Here is a 14894-nt window from a genome sequence, read left to right on the forward strand (position 1 = left end):
TACACTTAAAATGATACTTATACATATAGACATATCATTTTAATAGTGCTGGTTTAAATCCAATTAAAACCTCTAATGAGTATATTAGTCTAGAGCGACTAATGCAGGATTTTATTTTATTTAGGAGAAATTGTGCAAACGTAGCCTGGTTGAGTTTTCCAGCAAGTATACTGGCACCCTCGAAGACGAGGCTGTAAAAGCTCACTGTGCAAAATGTTTTATTAAAGCACGTCAGTGGAAGGCTGAGTAAAAATAAAAGGTTTAATCACTAAACGAAATCCATGTGAGAGTTTGGGGGACGTTTGAAAGGCATGGGATGCTTGCAGTCTGTGCTTCAGAGCCACTATACAATAATAAAAGATGGCTGTTGGCTTTCTGTTTGTTACATCAGCATCATTGTATCTCTGCTTCTGTTTCTTTGAACCCCACACTGAGCCTGGTTCTGCTAGAGGTTTCTTCCTGTTGAGGTGGAGCTTTTCCTCTCCACTGTCGCTGCAAGCATGCTTAGAGTGAGGGATTGCCTTAGAGTCAATGAGTCGATGCAATCAACTGGTTTACCTTGGATGGACAACTGAATCAATTTGACTGTATGATGTGGTGAATTGTAAAGTGCCTTGATATGACATGTGTTGTGAATTGGAGCTATAGAAATAAACTGAATTGAAATTAAACTGAATTGAATCAGAAAACTTCTATCTGGGCTAATGAAAAAAACAAAATAGGCAATTTCTCAGTAATTTATATTACTTTTGCCAAGCAAATGTACATTTTATTTAGGAGTCAAGTTCCCTGAGTCTGGTGAGGCATCAGTCTTTAAAGAAAACCAGGAAGCTTTATCAACCAGGGCTCTATCCGTTCAGGATGTTTTGCTGCTCAGTCACTGTTCATTCAAACTGTATCTACAAAGTAAATCAAATTATAATTTTATCTGCTTTGTAAGAATGAGCCTTAATTCTCGACTAAACTGAATATGTTGAGAACATTTTTGGTCCAACTGCAAGACCAAACATAAATATTTAGATTTGATAAATTTGTTAATTTAATAAATGTAATGTTAATAAAAATAAAATAAAACTTTTAACTCATATTGAAATTGTTACACAGTAATAAGCAGAATTAACAATCTAAACAGAATATTTTGTAAAGAATAAAACTTACCAGAGACAACTTTGCATAATATTATTTTATTTCCTACAAACATCCTTTACATTTTCCAAGTAGCGATAAGGTCACTGCTGTGTAAATGTAATCAAATTGGCCACGGGTCTGAAAGCATGCCTGAACACTTCAACCAAACTTGACATAAAACCTATATACAGTCTATGCAACACAAAGAATCCAAACTGTGTTCAAAATGTTTGAATCAATTCTTTACATCAGCACTTAGCAAACACTCATCCTCACAATTTCATGAAGGGAGGAAATCAGTCCAGTTCCCATATAAAGTTAAGACCCTGAAGAGGTTAGCACCCCTACAGGTGCATTAGAAACAGAACTGCATCAGATTTTATTGCAGAAAATAGTTTCATTAGAATCAGGAGTGGTTTTAGGTCTGCATGTGATCAGGTTATAAACCTGAAAACAAATTTCTTAAGGATATAAATATTACTAAAAGTATTTCATGTGCAACAAAAATAAAGATGGCAATAAACTCTTAGAATAAAAAAATAATCATTAGCATTTATTACTACTAATAGCATTACAGTAAATAATTCATCCCTGGATGCTCCAAATAGATTTAGCCTTTGTTTACTGCAAAGTTGCTCCTTAAATCAGAGCAAACCTCACTTAAGCTTAAAGTTTTTGGGCGCTCCGCTGACCCGGTTAACAGTTCTGGCCTTTAGAGAGTTCCTGTACAGAAGCAGCCTCTCGGTGGTGTGAGACAGGAGGTGGTTCCTCTTGGCTCTAACGATAGAAGTCGCCATTGGATAGAGCCTGTCGAAGCCTCCAGAGGAGGCAGGCGCAGCCAGCAGCTTCTTGGCAACATCCTGCAGCTGGGGGAACCTGGATGCCGACTTCCAGTAGAGCAGACTGGAGCCGCTTTCACACATGGGTTCAGACAGGTACATGTCCAGCTCGGAAACCTTCATAGTCTTTGATGGAGGTTGCAGGTAGTTGAATATTGACTTGCGCTTGAGTTCGTTTTCACCGACTACATCACAGTTGTCGTCTGAGCTTCCTCCAGACCCGTCTGCTGAGGCTTTAATGTCATCAGGGCCTTCCTCTGGCCTCTCCGCCTTCTCCGTGGGCTGCTTACTTGTCTCCTCCTTGGTTTCCTTCAAAGGGACGGATGCTGATGCAGCCTTTGTTTCTAAAAACGATGCCAAGATGCTTTGAGCCTCTGACTTTGAGGGCGGCGCCAGGAACTCTGTCTGGGTTTTAGGTGTGGAATCAGAAAATGGCTGAAACAGTATAAACGTTAAAGTTAGGATAAGCTGGATTTGAAAATCATTAATTTGCTTTAAGTTACTATTGTTACAACACACTTTTGTGCACAGCTTATCTCTAGTTAACAAACTGCAAATGTAAACACCTGCTTAGTTTGCTGAACGAAACAAGTACCTGCAGTTTCATCCTGGGGTCAAGTACAGTAGCTAGAATAATCTCCTTCTGGTGAATCAAAGAGTTGAAATGAACAGAAAGGCCTTTTCTCAGGGCCTTACAGAAATGGTTGTAGTTAGTCACTCTGCTTTCTAACGTCTTATCAAGGCCAATGAGGGAGGGGATGATGAAAGAGATGGTCACTCCATTTCCTTGAAGTACCTAAAGGAAAAAGGAGAAAATAAACTCAGGCAATCTGAAACAGAACCTTCCCTCATTCTATCACCTTCAAACCAAAAACTTCAATGTCCTCCAAATAAGTAACATGTCTTTATATTCATACCCATTTGCACATTTCAATCACATTAAGTAAATATCTACAAATGAAAGGATGGCTAATTGGCACACCTACAAATTTCACAGCTCACCACTACTTAATAGCAAAGAGTAAAATAACTATTTGTAATATACTCTACAAATGTGGAACTAAGAAAGTTTATCTTAACTGGAAACCATAAAAACATTCCCTGTTGTTTGCTGGAAGGCACGACAAACTAAGATTGCAAGCAAAATTTTATCTTTAGTGGAAATCTAAGACACAGAGGTGATGGTAAGATGGACAGAGCTATATACAGAGGAAAACAAAAGATTTAGAATGGTTTAGTCCGGGGATCTGCAATCCGCGGCTCCGCATGTGGCTCCCTGGAGCTTTTTAAAAAATTTAGTAAAATGTAATATTTTTTGGTTTTTTATCTGTTTTAATATGGTGTGCAGGAGGTCAAACAAAAAAATCATTTTTTCCAATGCTGTAATCATTTGTATAATAAATAAATGTAAACAATAGTTTGCGTCATAGCCATAGAGATCAGTGGTCATAACTTGGAACCAGCGTGGCGTGGTGCCAGGCAAACAAGCGGTGGGTGTGTCTCAGGCTATGGATCCCACAAAAAATAAAGAAAAAAGGAAAGATAGCAAATGAGATAAAAGGATTGAAAGCATAGAATTAATCATTTGCTTTCATTACCAATGAGGAAGGATGGCCTGCATTTTTGCTTTGTAAAGAGAGGCTGTGAAAAAATAAAAATCTGGAAAGGAATTTCCAGGGAGGGCAAGCTAAATATGCAGCCAAACACCAAGCTGTTAGTGAGAGAAAAAGTGTGATTGCAGAACTTCTGGATACATTAGATGAGAGCAAAGATAGACTTAAGAAGTGGATTGCATCTCCAAACTCCACTACTGCTGCTAGTTTGGTTGCAAGGTTGGAAAACCGCCCACAGATCAAACAGGTAGTCCTCTGATGCAGGTATGTGAACTTTCATCTATTTTTTCCCCAAATCCTAAAAATATAAAAACCAAGGGACACTGGTGACGGAGGATATGGGATTTCAGGGTTAGAGAGCACAGCTCTGATGGATGTCAGTTCCTGCTTGGTTCCTCATGACTCAATCAACTCCTCCCAACAGAAACACATCCACCATAGATTCCTTTATCGTATTTCTATAATTTCATCAATGCAAAAAAAAGAAGCGTGCGTGGTGAGAGCGTTCACTGCTCCTCCCTCACCTCATGCTGCTATGTGACAATTGCCCCACATCAACATTTAATCATGAATGCTTATTATATATTTAAGCTCACATAGTCCTTTTCTATAGTGGTCTAATACAGTTAGAGCCAGTGTTGCCATACGAGCCAAGAGCTATTACACTGCTATTATATATAGTCATGCAATGGGAAACAGCTTTGTTTAGGTGATGCAGAGCACAGAGACTAATCTGAACACCATGCATCCTTTGCCCCCACTAATATTATTTGGAGCCCAAAACAATTACCTGTAACGCCTCCTCAAAAGGCTCAAGGAGACCCAGGATATCAATCACTTGCTCCCTCTTCACCATGATCAGAGGGGGGGAGGTGGCTGCATCTGTGGCCTCTATGCGGGCCTGGGCCAGGAGAGTCATGATGATGCTCCAGGTGGTCTCATGCACCATACGCCGTAGGGATAACATCAAAGAGTTCCAGCGACAGTTGGTGGAGGAAGGGCACAGCGATACATTCCCCTCCTTCAATAGAAGCTGGGGGGAAATAAACCAGTTGAAAAAAAATCCTGTTACTGATTTGGAAAGAGAAAAAAAAGCTTTTTTTTTTTTTTTAAATGAGGGCAGGTAACCCATAATATATTTTTTTTATTTATGAATTGATAGTGACTGTTTGCAAGCAAACAACATAAGTTACTTTCTGAGCTCTAAACATCTCTTCTATCTTTATTTAAATATATAAGTCATCACCTTTGATTCCTACTTTTAGTATAAATAGGAATAGTATCAGTAAAGATTAAAGTTTCCTTATGTATGGGGAAAAAAAACATAAGATTTTACATTCCTGTTCAATTTCTCCTACCTCGCCCCAATAGACGCTGCTCCTGAAGAAGGCAACTACATTGTGGATCTGTGAGAGCACGTTCTCCACTACTCTGGAATTTTTCAGGGCTTCCCTGATCACAGTCTGCAAAGTTCTGGCGACACACATTTTCCTCATCCCAATCTGTAGCTCTGAAAACGGCGACTCTGATTCAGACATCTCATCTGACAGAAACGCCAGGATATCATCTCCGTCCGGTTCTCCCCTGTTTGATGAGCACACAATCTTATAGTGACAAAACAGCTTGTTTCCAGCAAGGATTTTTTTAGCCTGGTTGGCGAGGACGTAGCCGATGTGGCGTGGGAATATACCATAGCTCAACAGGACGCCCTCAAGCTCACTGGCTACAGCGGCACTGAGGTTTTTATGGCAGAGGTGGCGGAAGGCCACGATAGGGCGGCGGATTTGCCAAGAATCGCTAACAAAGTGGAGTTGGACAACAAGGATAGGGTCTTCCCCTTGTTTGGACTCATCCCCCACCCAGAGGTCACAGGTGACATGAATCGCACTTTTAGGGTCTTTGGTTTTAGAGAGGGAGAGCTTGAGGTCCCGGATGAGCTGGGGCTTTATATTTCTCTCCACTTCTTCATAGAGCTGAATGCCGATGATGCGCTGCGATAGTTTGTGGTATTCAGGGCAGATGGTACCCATGAATGACCTGAAGCCGGCACCTTCAACAAAGCTGCGAGCACAAAACACAAACTTCTTTATTTTTTTAACCAAGGAATGTATAAATCAAATTTAATCCAATGTGCAATGAGAAAAGTGACTTACCTGAGTGGCAGCATGTCTTCTGCAATCATCCTCAAAGCTGCCTCTGCAAATCGTTTTTGTTCCAGCTGCGTGGCTGATGCTGCAACCACAGAGCTTGGACTGGAGCTGGAGCTGCGTGGCTGAGAAGGACTGGGGGAGGACACCTCTCTTCTTGAAGCTGAAGCAGGTTGAGTCTGAACAGCTGTCTTTGGTTTAGCTTTCTCTGACTCCTGCTGCTTTACAGCCTCTATGTTCCCTGTTTTCATCTGAACACAACCAACAATAAAAAAAAAAAGGGAATCATTCTTAACAGGAAACACTTAAATAGAACATTTACAACTATTATTTCCACTATCATCTTAATATATAAACATATTTGAACTAAAACTTAATATAAGCTCACATTGATTTCAGGCGTCACCGGATCAGCATCTATTACAACGTCACATTTGAAGTCCACCTGGTGCAGAGTGTAAATAATAAATTAAACATTTAAATGGATTTCAAACATTGGTATTCATATATTTTTGCTGATTTCAATGTGCTTTACCTCTCCATCTATGAAATGCTGAATGTCAATAGAGATTGTTTCAGCTACTCCTTTAAAATCGCCCATCTCTACTTTGCGTTTGATGTGGCCGTTCCAATGATTCTTGATGGAGTTCTCAGATCTGTTGGAAATTTCAAATATAAATGAGCTCCCAGGTCTTATTTAGTGAAAAAAAAAAACTATAAAAACAATACACTGAATAAATCGAATGCCATTCACCTTCCAGGGAGCAGTTTGGAAATCTCAGCCCACCGGTTCCCCAGAACGCAGTGGGCTTTGTAGATGATGAGGTCTTCTTCTTCAGTCCAGGCCCTCTTGCTAATAGCTGGGTCCAGGTGGTTTACCCAGCGTTCACGACACTGTTTTCCCAACCTTCCATCTAGGTGCGTGGAAACTGCTTTCCAGTTTTTCCCATACATATTCACCAGCTCCACTATCTGTATAAAATGGACACAAATGCATAAAGAAAACTGACCCAAAAATTATAGAATTTTAAATCAAATTTGAACCTGTTGATTGTTTATTTTCTTAGTACGGGATGAAAACTCAGGATAAGTGTGAAACATAAAACTTTTAAGAGCAACTCTACTATAACTTGCATTCGTATAGGACATTTCTACTGTCCTATTTGACTAATTCTGTCTGCGTCTTCCTGTCATAAAAAAAATAAACTCCTTCAGTGTAATAGTTATGTGTTTTTCCTTCTTGGCTTCAATAAAAACTGTTTAATTAGACTGATTAGATAAAGGTTAAATAGGAGTTAAGAACATGATTTATTTTTTTCAAGAGGCCATCTTCACTACTATTGCTTTATTAAAATGCAAAGCCTGCACCTGAAAGGGAGAGGGTGAATTAATGAGGATCCTTTTATTCAATGTCCATCAAGTATAAACCAAGCTGAGTCTCTCTACAAGAAAAAGATTGAATACCACAAGGGCTAAAACAATCAATCTGATTAATAGTGATTAAATGATTATTGAAATAATCAACTTATTTAGTCATCTATTAATCGTGAACTGGAGTATAGAGACTCTAAAATGTGCCTTTAGCTGATAAATCAGCCCACCATGTACAGCAATTCTATCAAAATTGTAAAATGCATTTAAGATAAAAATCTTTTTCATATATCAATATGCTCTATCCAGAATTCCTAGGGTGGAAAAGCTTTATTTTCAATTGGTTTAATACCACAAAAAGTCTTCTTTAACCTTTTGCTATCCAATTATTAATCGATTAATATAAAAAAATAATTAAAAGATTAATCATTTTGCAAAATACTCATTAGTTACAGCCCTAATTATCACCATAGGGGACAAATGAACTTAAAAGATTTTCGTATTCCATATTTGGAATTCTTACTCTTAAAGCCGGAGAAAAATATATTAAAACCTCAATTAACCTGCATTTGATATATTTTGAGAATGGGAGTTTAAATACAAGTCCTCTACAATAAACATTTCAATGAACACAACGCAATTTGCTCTATCTGCTGAAATAATCCTTCTAGAAAAAAGCTTATTCCACGATGGCGGCATCAGAAATCATATTGCTCACATGGGAACAGCTGTATCTGTCCATTAATAGTACCTGCATTTCGTTTAAGTTCTACAATAAAATCAAGGCAAATTCAATATTTGTGTATATAGCATTAATAAGCAATTTTATCAATGTTAGACACAATTACTGATAGATCTGAGAGTGACAGTGGTGTTTATATAAGCTTAGCCTCTGTATCTGTGTAGTTATTTCAGATAGAATAACAGCAAACTTCCAATCCAGTCCCCCACCTTTTGATCTTCCTCTGCAGTCCAAGGTCCCTTCACTAAGTCTGGATCAAGATGTTTCTTCCAGCGAACAATACACTGCAGTTCTGTTCTACCCTGTCAGAGAAAACAGGAAATATTTCAAGATTATGTAACATGACTAAACCTAGATCAAATCATGTTTAAACAATTTTTTTTTCAACAACAAAAAAAATTATATAATTCAATCTATTTTTCTGCTGAATTTGTTTTCGGTTCACTTACTGGTAAAAAACTAGCAATGGTCTTCCAGTTCTTTTTTCCAAAGTTAGAGACTAGGATTTTGAGGTTTTCATCCTAGATGTCAGGGAAAAATATTTTAGATAAGAGTATGTTATCTCCCACTACTGAGAATAAAATTGATCTTTATACCAAGATGCATTACCTCTTCTTGGGTCCATTTTATTTTACACTCATCAGTGTTCTGATCCAGTTTATCCAATGTAGTCACAACAGATGACTTACAATCCCCTTCCTCTTCCATTCTGCAAACAGATAACCATAGATTAAAATAATGCACCACCAAGATGCATGATAATAATAATAAAAAAAAAAAAAAAATGTCTCGGTAAACATAATCCCCTATGTTATGAGGAGCATATTTTATGGCTGATATTTTAAAATAATAGTTTTGTTATATGTATTTTTTTTTTCCTATCAACATTTATGGTAGAACCGTGGCTTCAACATTCAGTACAATTTTAATTCCAGCTACACCAAATATTTGCTTTACAAAGACACAACTGAAACCTGAGGACGAAAAAACTCAATAGAATTTAGAATCATAATTACAAATTAGTATGTGTGGTTATGAATGAAATTTACATGCATTGAAATCCAATACCAAAACAGGTGCCGGCAGCATAACACTTCTATTTACAGTAGCAGCCATTCAAAATGGCCATTCCCAGTCAAACACCAGTCGAATTGCCTTTCACTGAATTACAGGGTCTGACCAGGAGATGATGCTTCTCTTTAGATCTTAGGCCCCGTCCACACGAAGACGAACCCTGGCCTAAACGCACAAATTTTTCACCAAACCAGCCTCTCATCCACACGAAGCCGGCGTTTCGGGGGTCTGTAAACGATCTTTTTTTTATTCAGCCTTCAGAGTGGGAAGATTTCGAAACGCCGTTTTCGTGTTTCCATCTTTACGCTCTAACCGCATTTTTTTTTTACATGCATGCGTCATAGCGTCGCCTCTAAACACGCATGCGCGACACAGTATCACAACAACAATGGCGCCGTTGCTGCTAATGCTACTCACCCTGCTGTCGGGCTTACAACAGAATCTTCTTCTTCTGGAATATCTCCAGGAAGAATAGAGCAATATCGACGACATAGTTCAGCACCTGAATTTGACTTAACCCCGAAAATGGACCCGCAGGGCAACCATGTATAAATATTAGTGCGCATGCCCAACATTTCGTCGCTTATTTTTGCTTTGGCACCACAGCGCCACTTACAGGCCTGGCATACATTTTGCAGCGTTTTCATGCATTCGTGTGGACGCTCACATTTATTTTACGTCTCCGTCTTTACGGCAAACGTTTTGGAAAATATCAGCGTTTCGTGTTCGTTTTGACTTCGTGTGGACAAATCAAGCCTTAATGTCCACAAATCATGACAGAATATTTTAGAACAAAGATAAAGGTTTAAAAAGGGAATCTTAGGGGACCAGCCAAGGGCCCATAAAGGAAAGTGGGGATATTTTGAATGGCTACTACTGTAGAGTGAATTTCCAATAAAAGCAGTCCACTCGCATCAGTTCAACTTCTAGCCAGTTCAAGATATCAACGCATTGTTTCTTAATCCCAACTCTCTGTCGGACGAAAGTGAGCTTGTTAAAGCATCGAATAATGACAGAAAAAAAAACACGCATTGATGTTTTCATGCATTCTGCAACTTTTTGTAAGTTTTAAATTAACCATTTCAAAACATTTTAACTATTTCAAAGACGGAATGGGAGGGTGGGGCACTGACACGCTATACGAGTAGGTTCCAGGTTTAATGTTTCTGAAAACAACTGGTAACACAGCAGCACTATAGTGGAATTAAACAGTCTCCCTCTGTGCGTTGGAATCTAATAGCAGATCTCTTCAGACCAGCAGATTGAGAAGGTATGGGGTCTCTTGTAAAGACATGAACCTATTAACCCCTCTAGATCATCACCAAAATATGTCTAATCAGGCAAGTATATCCTTTATGTCTGCTTAAAATGACTTAGTCTAGTTAGCTATCATGTCGTAGGGGAGCTCTGAGACACAGGACTCATTTAGTGACGGATCCGACCCTCTCAAGTTACATAGGAGAGTTTTTAGAAGGGATGCTGGCACAGAGCATCAATACACACCTAATGATTTATAATGATCTGAAATAATTATTGATTCTACCTCAAATTAACTTATACTTAGTTCAGAAATAACACAATGTCACTTTAACGTGTCCCCAACTGCATAAAAAAGTATTTTACAAAATGTCTCATACTGCCTATCCCTGGGTTCATACCCCCAGTGTGGACTTTTCATCTTCCCTTGAAAAACACATGATTTTAAATGGTTCCCCGGTATCTGGTTTTAACTTTCTGTCTGAAATGTGACTGCGTGGCTTTGTTTCTACCAGTGGAAAGGTTGCCATTAAGTATATGGGTTGAATCTGACTTTTTTATGTTTATATTATTAGTCAACCCTTTCAACTAACTATAAAAACTGTAGTGCATTAGAAACAGGTGAGAAAATATACAATTGGATTATTAATATCATTACAACCTTTGTTTCATTATTGGAAATTGACTAAAGTATAAAAAAAGAATAGGAAATCGCGCATAAAGTACTTAGCCTGGGTGTTTTTTTACGTAGCTACTAAGTTACAAACTAGCAGATACGTTGGACTGGGATTAGCAAACGAAAATCTCCAACAACCCTCAGTAAAATATTTAACTCCTGCTTCACAAATTCACATTTCTATGCGAAGGTAGTTTATAATGTTATTCCTATTTAGAAACTTGCCTTTAAAAAGGGCAGCTAATAATTAGCAGAGTAAAAATATAAAATATATGTAATTACAGGCTTCGACATTAAAAAGAAAACGAATAACTACATACCGCTAATAAGCCGTGCCAACAGTAAAATTAACGGTCACTCTAATTCTCTGCTAAAATGACACGGCGATAATTTGTAGCGACGTTAGCTGAAAAAGTTGAGCACCCCAAGCGGCGGGTGTATGTAACTGCAATTAGCCAACAAGCTACTAGAAATATTAACCGAAATAATGCGTTTAAGATAGCATTGTATTGGCTTTTAAATATAGTACGCCTCAATGAGTTATTATGGTTATATTCATTTGTATTGAGAATAGAATTTGGAAGACATCCGTTTTCAACAAAGACAGCTTTCTACCGTGACACAACAGAGCACCACTGGATGGGCTTTGGTGGGAGAAAACCAGAAACATTCGGGCTCTTTATAAAAAAAAAATAAAAAATAACATCTTCTAGTTACCAGTGAACAAACGGAAGTGTCATAACAATGCACGTGTAAGCTCATAACCACACATTTTGCTCCACAACAGTGTATATTAACACAGATTACTATTCTCACACTTACCCGCGCGACATTCTGTGTGTGGAGTCTGTCTGCTACGAGGCTGCAGATCAGAGGCAGTCTGAAAGGAGCAAAGATTTGCAACAAACCCTAACAGATAATAAAAGATGTAGCAACTATGGATAACAAATAGAAAGCCTATCAGATAACTGAAACACAACAAAACTGAGATGCAGTCTTAAACGAGTGAAGAGTTACCCGCGAGTGAAAATAAAAGCTCTGTTCAAGAGCACCGCTCCTGCACAGCTAACAGGCACCGGAAACAAGCCACGTGACCAACGGTTGGAACCCAATCCGTGCTAGCGGCTAATGGTTGAGTTCTGATTGTGAAAGATTTCACTTTGAAACAACTCAATAAATTATTTTGTGCTGAACATTTTCATTTAAAAGTGTTTCAAATGCTAATTTGATGCCATGTAGTTCATGAACAACATTTCAACAGACTCACATCCTTTAATTTACTTGAGAGTAAAACTTTTGTGTGAGATAGAAGCTGAACAGCTAAGCTAGCTCACTATTAGCTGAGTGTAGCAATAACCTTCAGTTAAATGTGGTGCTGCAAAAATTGATACGTTATAAAAAGTTTTATTAAAGACCATATAGGTGGTGCTTATATTTTACTAAAACTGTTAAATCTTTTGTAGTTTAAAAGTTTCTAATAAACCTTGTGTGCTATTTTTCTAATTTATGATTTTGCAACATATGATAATTTAGTATATACACCATAATGTAAAAAAAAAAGTTGCTATTGTAAGAATCCCCAACATGTTTGAATGTTATGTCCAAATTTAACGTTAAATTCAGGCAAATATCAACTGTACTGAAACTGCGAAGGTTAAAGTTTTTTTTTTTTTTTTATAACTTTCGTGGAATTGTCCAAAGGGTTTTCTAAGGGTTTATTTTAACATATTTCTTCAGGTTGTCTGGGGAGGGAAAAAAATATTAAAAGTCTTGCTTTTTAATCATCTAAACATTTAAAATACAGTGTTCCAATTGGACCAAAAGTGTTTGTGTTCATGTAATATCCACCCATCGTCTAAGTTAACATTTGTGCCTTTCTATGTAACTTGCAACATTGGGTATACGGTAAAACATAATGATAATTCTGCTTCAGTTTACTCTTTTGTTGATGTTCTGTTTCACTATTTTGGTTCAGTTTGAATGTATGATATTTTTTTGTGCATCCTGTTTAACTTAGCTGCCTGTTAATGTGGCCTCCCTCTTCTATTTGCCAGTAGTTTAACAAATTGCTATGATGAGCTGTTTTTCCAATGTGTCTTAAACTTAGACAATTTTTATTGTCATTTTGTGTACACAGAGTGTATGATGTATGTTTTTTTTTTTTAACAGGTCGGCAGTCTGATGGCAGTGGGGAAAAAGCTGTTGCAGATCTGCTGGTCCTGCATCTGAAGCGTGAAGCGTCTTCTCAGAGGGCAGCAGGGAGAACAGTCCATGGTGGGGGTGTGAGGGGTCACTGGTGATGTTACGGGCTCAGTACACGCACTGCTTGAATAAAATGTCTTTTATGGAGGGAAGAGGAGCCCCGATGATCTTCTCTGCTGTTCTCACCACCCTTCTCACCTTCTTCCAGTCTGAGGCGCTGCAGCCTCCACACCACACAGTGAGACAGCTGGTCAGAATGCTCTCTATGGTGCTTCTGTAGAAGGTGGTGAGGATGGGTGGGGGCAGGTGGGCTTTCCTTATCCTCCGCAGGAAGTACAAGCGCTTTTGTGCCCTTTTGACCAGCGAGGTGGTGTTTACAGTCCAGGTGATGATGTCTGTTATGTGCACCCCCAATAATTTGGTGCTACTGACCACTTCTGCAGCTGAGCTGTTAATGAGTAGTGGAAGGATGTCATGCCGTTCTTCCTGAAGACGATCTCCTTCATCTTCTCCATATTTAGGATCAGGTTGATATCTCTGCACCAGCTCACCAGTTGCACCACCTCCTCCCTGTAGTCCAGGTCATTGTGGTCTCTGATGAGACCCACCACTGTGATGTCGTCTGCAAACTTCACCATGTGGTTGGTGATGAACCTGGTCATGCAGTCGTGTGTCATCAGGGTAAACAGCAGGGGGCTCAGGACGCAGCTCTGAGGAGAGCCTGTGCTTAGGGTGATGACATCAGAGGTGTTCTGTCCGACCCAGACTAACTGAGGTCTGTTTGTGAGAAAGTCTAGTGTCTTTGTGCTGTGCTGAATTGCCATGTTGTTAGTGTGTCAGTTTTGCTCTAAGTCTGTAGTTTTACATTAAATGTCAATAGAAAAGAGAGGAAAGGCATATTCTACTGAATATGGGTGTGTAATGTTTGTCCAGTTAAGTGAAACAACACGGGTGTCTCCTAAATGATCATTTTAAAGCTATGGGTAAAAATAAAATAACTTTTTCAAAGTTGCTGGAAAATAAGAGGCTTTAAAAGTCACAAAAAGGTGTTTTATTTGTCCAGTCTTGTAAATAACATTATTTGCAAGTTGAGTACTGTTTTGAAGACAACAAAACTGAAACTACTTTAAAACAATCATTAAGTTTAAACAAACTCCATTTTAATTTTATTTCAAGGCCTTTTTTTGCCTCTTTCTTTTTAGATGATTTTAAGCCAGATAATATATTTCCGCTCCATAGTTTTCAGATCCAACGCCGTAGAACTAAGCTAAAACTGATGGACCAGAGAAAAAAGATTTGCCTATTTTGTAATGATTGTTTTAAATTTCCGATTTTATTTTGTTACCAAATTATCATATAGAGATAACACAATGTAAGATGAACATGGTCCAACAGCAAATTAATAAAACAGAAGTGGCAACAATATATGTTTTCCCAGGTTGATAATTACAAATGCAATGTAGTAATCAACTGCTGATGTGTAACTCTGATGCAGATAGTTAAAAAATACACATATGTTGTTTTTAATATTCTTTTTTGTTTCTGCATTTTTTATTTTATTTATTTTTTTCCTACTTGCTTTGATTCTGTTTTATCTTCCTGTATTTTAATCATGTAAAGCACTTTGCATTGTCTTTGTACTGAATTGTGCTATAAAAATAAATTTGCCTTGCCTTGCCTACATGTTAGCTGATATTAGGTGGACATATCAAGTGCTTACATAAAGATGAATAAACATATTAAGAGCATTTGGAACCACATATGCAAATCCTAAATCACCTAATTTTTTACTTTCGATGTCTTATATTCCATTTATTTAGACAATACAATTGTTTATGCATAGCT

General features: G+C 38.1%; 1 protein-coding gene across 2 annotated transcripts; it reads right to left on the reverse strand.

Annotated features, from left to right (window-relative positions):
* Positions 1-1164: 1164 nt before the first annotated feature.
* mybl2a (v-myb avian myeloblastosis viral oncogene homolog-like 2a) lies at positions 1165-11940 on the reverse strand. 2 transcript variants are annotated; one of them, XM_038294094.1, is made up of 13 exons: positions 11865-11940; positions 11670-11727; positions 8450-8549; positions 8290-8361; positions 8050-8142; positions 6482-6699; positions 6263-6383; positions 6116-6172; positions 5734-5978; positions 4939-5641; positions 4371-4613; positions 2563-2763; positions 1165-2402 (listed from the first exon to the last, which is right to left on the reverse strand). In XM_038294094.1, exons 2-13 carry the CDS (start codon positions 11678-11680, stop codon positions 1785-1787), a joined length of 2682 nt encoding a protein of 893 aa, XP_038150022.1. In that variant the 5' UTR covers positions 11681-11727; positions 11865-11940; the 3' UTR covers positions 1165-1784. The 2 variants fall into 2 exon arrangements, with proteins under 2 accessions (XP_038150022.1, XP_038150019.1); XM_038294091.1 differs by having other exon boundaries at positions 11670-11928.
* Positions 11941-14894: the final 2954 nt, after the last annotated feature.

The sequence above is a fragment of the Cyprinodon tularosa genome, unplaced genomic scaffold, assembly GCF_016077235.1.
Source record: "Cyprinodon tularosa strain WSP-4 unplaced genomic scaffold, ASM1607723v1 ctg333, whole genome shotgun sequence".
Classification (NCBI taxonomy): domain Eukaryota; kingdom Metazoa; phylum Chordata; class Actinopteri; order Cyprinodontiformes; family Cyprinodontidae; genus Cyprinodon; species Cyprinodon tularosa.